The sequence below is a fragment of the Cervus canadensis genome, chromosome X (assembly GCF_019320065.1).
Source record: "Cervus canadensis isolate Bull #8, Minnesota chromosome X, ASM1932006v1, whole genome shotgun sequence".
In the NCBI taxonomy this organism is placed as follows: Eukaryota; Metazoa; Chordata; class Mammalia; order Artiodactyla; family Cervidae; genus Cervus; species Cervus canadensis.
The window spans coordinates 25,956,695-25,961,979 of NC_057419.1; the positions used below are offsets into that span (position 1 = coordinate 25,956,695).

The following is a 5,285-nucleotide window of genomic DNA, read 5'->3' on the forward strand; positions in this document are numbered from 1 at the left end:
TAAATTAAGAGGACAGGGAATTGATGAATTTATCTAGATCCAGTACTGTTGTTGCTCAAAAAGAAATTTACTGAAATAAACACACAAATATATAAACAAGTAAGTTGATTTTCAAAATTTACTTTTTTCCCTCCTATGCAAATAATTGGATCACAAGAAAAGACTTGGGTAAGTTCAAGGCGTGCTTCATGTCTGCTCCCACACTGAGCCAAAACCAGCATGAGTCCAGAGACTGAGGCATCTGTGACACTGAAGCTGGGCAAACACTCTCAGGGCCCTTTAAGTGTACGTAGGGTCAGCCCCTGAGAGTGACTGTCGCTTTAAATTTTGCGTCACAATCACCTGCTTACCTCACAGTAGGCCCAGCCCTGTGATTGGTCAGCGTTTCCAAAGCCCCACCCCAACTGACACTATATCAAAGACAAACTTCCTAGGTTAGAGCAGTATAGCTTCAGACCAGCTGCCTGTCAGTTGGTCTCCAGCCAGCGGAGATGAGAAAGGAGCCAGATGACTCTTTTTCCAGTCCAAGTTAGACGAGAGGCTAGCACTTACTTTACCATTGCCCACAAATGGCGTCGGCGCCAGAGAAGAAGCGGATGGAACCTACTTTGAGAGATCTGAGAGATCCCCAGGTCAGTCGGGATGGCAGGGGTGGCAGAGGAAGGGGCTGGAGCCACACCTCTGGCCGCGCAGAGTCTAGGGCGCCCAGTTACCGAGAACCACCGCTCTGCTTCCTCATTAAGAGCAGCATGATTGGTGCGGTGATTGGGCGTGGGGGATCAAAAATAAAAGATATCCAGGATTCTACCAGTACAAAAATACAGATCGTAAAAGGTGGTCCTGAAGCTGAGGTAAAAATTTTTGGCAGGAAAGACATGAAGGCCAAGGCCAAAGTGGCTATAGAAACTCTTGTTAAGAAACAAGAAAGAAGCTACAGTTCAGAATGCAGTGTTGATAGTGCTGCCTCTCAACCTTTTGCCGGGAGAGGCTGGAGCAGAAGTACCACCACCAGAGCCACTCAGCCCAAAGATGACACCACCAAAACAGCCCAGCCCAGAGACTATGCAGCCATCGTGGCCCAGCCCAGAGGCTATGCGGCCACAGTGGCCCAGCCCAGAGACGACAATGTCGCCAGAAGGGCCCAGCCAGGAGACCACATGGCCAGAGAGGCCCAGGCCGAAGACGACGACACCACCAGAGGGGCCCAGCCCAGAGAAACTGCCTCCAGAGCTTCCCAGCCCAGAGACGAGGATGCCACCAGAGACCATGCAGCCAGAGAGGCCCAGGCCAAAGACAACGACACCACCAAAGAGGCCCAGCCCAGAAACTACTTGGCCGTAGTGGCCCAGCCCAGAAACTACGCGGCCGTAGTGGCCCAGCCCAGAAACTATGCAGCCATACTGGCCCAGCCCAGAGACAACGCTGCCAAAAGGGCCCAGCCTGGAGACCATGAGGCCAGAGACCCCCAAGTCAAAGGCAATAATGCTGCCATAGCAACCCAGTCCAGAGATGATGATGCTGCCATAGCAACCCAGTCCAGAGATGATGATGCTGCCATAGCAACCCAGTCCAGAGATGATGATGCTGCCATAGCAACCCAGTCCAGAGATGATGATGCTGCCATAGCAGCCCAGTCCAGAGATGATGATGCTGCCATAGCAACCCAGTCCAGAGATGATGATGCTGCCATAGCAGCCCAGTCCAGAGATGATGATGCTGCTGGAGCAGCCCAGTCCATAGATGATGCTGCAGGAGCAGTCCAGTCCATAGATGATGATGCTGCCAGAGCAGCCCAGTCCAGAGACCCCACAGCCAGAGAGACCCAGGCCAAAGATGACACCAACAGAGAGGCCCAGCCTAGAGATGATGCCACCAGAGGGACCAAGCCCAGAGACCATGGGGCCAGAGAGGCTCAGGCCAAAGACAACACCAGAGTGGCCCAGCCTAGAGACTATGTGGCGACAGTGGCCAAGCCTAGAGACTATGCAGCCATAGTGGCCCAGCCCAGAGATTTTGCAGCCATAGTGGCCCAGCCCAGAGATCACGAGCCCAGAGCCACCCAGCCAAGAGATGTCACTGCTAGAGCAGCTCAGCCACGGATAGATTGGGATCAAGTAAAAGCTGGAGTGATGGAATGGAAGAAAAGAAAATGGGCAGATTTACCACCAATTAAGAAAAACTTATACATAGAATCCAAAGCAACACACGCATTGTCTCAAGCCCAAGTGGACATTTGGAGAAAGGAAAATTTCAACATAAGGTGTGATGACTTGACAGAGGGTGACAAACGTCCCATACCCAAGCCCACATGTACATTCGAAGATGCTTTCCAACAATATCCTGAGATTATGGAAAGCATTAGGAGAGCTGGTTTTCAAAAGCCAACACCAATTCAGTCTCAGGCATGGCCAATTATTCTACAAGGAATAGATCTTATAGGGATTGCGCAAACTGGAACAGGCAAAACACTATCCTATTTAATGCCTGGCTTTATCCATCTTCATTCTCAACCAGTGTCTAGAAAACAACGGAATGGACCTGGTATGCTAGTCCTTACACCCACCAGAGAATTAGCTTTGCAAGTAGAAGCTGAATGCTCTAAGTACTTATATAAAGGTCTTAAAAGTGTTTGTATATATGGTGGTGGAAACAGAAAAGGACAAATACAAGATGTTACCAAAGGTGTAGACATCATTATTGCAACTCCTGGAAGACTAAATGATCTACAAATGAATAATTTTGTCAACCTAAGAAGCATAACCTACTTGGTCTTGGATGAGGCAGATAAAATGCTGGATCTGGGGTTTGAACACCAAATAATGAAGATCTTATTAGATGTGCGCCCAGATAGACAGACTGTTATGACAACCGCATCTTGGCCAGATTCCACCCGTAGACTGGCCCAGTCTTATTTGAAACAGCCTATGATTGTTTATGTTGGTACTCTGGATCTAGTTACTGTGAATACTGTGAAGCAAAACATAATTGTCACCACTGAAGAAGAAAAACGATCTCTGATCCAAGAATTCCTACAGAGCCTATCACCCAAAGACAAAGTCATCGTGTTTGTTGGCAGAAAACTTGTGGCTGATGACTTATCAAGTGATTTAAGTATTCAAGGAATACCTGTCCAGTCCCTGCACGGTGACAGGGAACAGTGTGATCGAGACCAAGCATTAGAGGACTTCAGAAGTGGAAGAGTGAAAATACTGATCGCTACCGATTTAGCATCCAGAGGTCTTGATGTCAGTGATGTCACACATGTATATAATTACAATTTTCCACGCAATATTGAAGAATACGTACACAGAGTTGGACGTACTGGAAGAGCAGGGAAAACAGGTGAATCAATCACCCTTGTGACCCAAGATGATTGGAAAATTGCCGATGAGTTGATTAAAATTCTCCAAAGAGCCAACCAGACTGTGCCACCCAACCTCCGATCAATGGCTGATCGGTTTAAGAAGCGTAAGCAAAATTAGGAGATAGGAAAAAGATCAAAGAAACCTCAAGAAAAATGCACCAAGTTTTATTAACATCCACACCTTGAAAAATTTCACCTACTAGAATATCTAAGAACGAGTTTTCTTAACATCTGCTCCTTGAAAAATTTCTCCTGCTAGAATATCTAAGACTGAGTTTTATTAACATCTGCACCTTGAAAAACTGTACCTACAAGAATATCCAAGACTGAGTTTAATTGATGTTTCCACCTTGACAAGTTGAACCTGAGAGAAGATCCAAGATTGAATTTTATTGATGTCTCCCACACTGATAAGTTGCACCTACAAGAAGATCCAAGGTCAAGTTTTATTGATGTCTACAACTTGAAAAATTGTATCTACCAGAAGATCCAAGATATGTTCAAGTTATGCAGTACTCAAGTTACCTAAGGAAGTATTGGGAACATACTGTCAGTTATTGGACATTTAGCTAATTCTTAACCATACCACTAAGCTTTCAATGTATGTTCCTTAATAAAATCAAAAGTGCTTTGAAAATGAGAGAGTGTTGTGTGTTTGTTAAAGTCTGCTTTCTTTTATAGCCTGCCATGTCCAGCTGTATCTTCTCTAAAAGACTTGGTAGACAATAACAGTGGTGCTTTTCTTGCTTTAAAATAGTTGTACTGAATTGGAAACTAGTTTTCATCAAGCTTAACCCAGTCAAAATATTTTATTTGCCCCCAGTGGTTGGTGACAGAATTCCTAAAACTATCTCCACTATCATTCCCTACTTAAAAAAAATTCATTAGAAAATAAATGCTCAATCTTTTAGAGATTCCATAATATTTTTTTCAGACAGATGTGACTCATAGAGTAGGGTGTCTGACTGAGTCACTGGGAACCAGATCTTCATATCAACTCTCACTAACCACTCATTAAAAATTCTGGGGAGATCACTTGTCTTCTGTAGGCCTCCCTTTCTTCATTAATAAACAGGAATGTTTATGTTATGTGATTTGGGGGTCTCCTTCACCACTAAATTCTTTGGTATTATAGCTAAATTGTGTACCCCAGTGTTACATTAACACTTCATTTTCTAATCTAGAGGAAAAACCACACCCTTGTGTAACAAATTGAACAATGAAACCCATTTTAATGACTAGAAATAGTGCATTCTGCACTTCTATTGATCTTTGAAATATGATTCACAGATTGTCTTTACTTTCTTTTCATCTTATTTTTCAATTTGTCTTGAAAAGGTCAAAATCACATATATACATCAGAAGGAAAATTTATGTGAAAGAAAATCTGTACTTGGGAAAAAATTAAGAAAACCAAATGACGTTCTCGGCATGGGGACCAAGTTTAGTAAAATTCCTAAATTTATAATTCTCTTACATTCCATTTAGAAGCAATATGCATCTTGTCCAGCTTCCCAGGTGGCACTAGTGGTAAAGAACCTGCTAATGCCAGAGAGGCAAGAGACGCGGGTTCAATCCCTGGGTCAGGAAGATCCCCTGGGGGAGGGCATGGCAACTCACTCCAGCATTGTTGCCTGGAGAATCCCAAGGATACAGGAGCCTGGTGGGCTACAGTTCATAGGGTTGCAATGAGTTGGACACAACTGAAGCAATGCAGCACACACACACGTATGCGTCTTCTCATATTGCAAGAAGATATCCTTACAAATGTTGCTAAATTTCATAATCCAGTGTTTAAGAGAACATTATCATTAATAAAGCCTTACCATTTCTGGGAATTTAAAAATAATAATCCAGCAATCTTTTCCCCAGCATGCCTCAGCTGTAACCACAACAAAAATCCAGAAATTAAGTGAAATAA

The 5,285-nt window shown here is 44.1% G+C and overlaps 1 protein-coding gene across 1 annotated transcript; it reads left to right on the forward strand.

Moving 5' to 3' along the window:
• The first annotated feature begins 569 nt into the window (after positions 1-569).
• On the forward strand, positions 570-3,536 carry DDX53 (DEAD-box helicase 53). Its single transcript, XM_043459699.1, is given in 2 exon segments — positions 570-999; positions 2,071-3,536. Coding segments are annotated over 2 exon segments (1,896 nt in total).
• Positions 3,537-5,285: the final 1,749 nt, after the last annotated feature.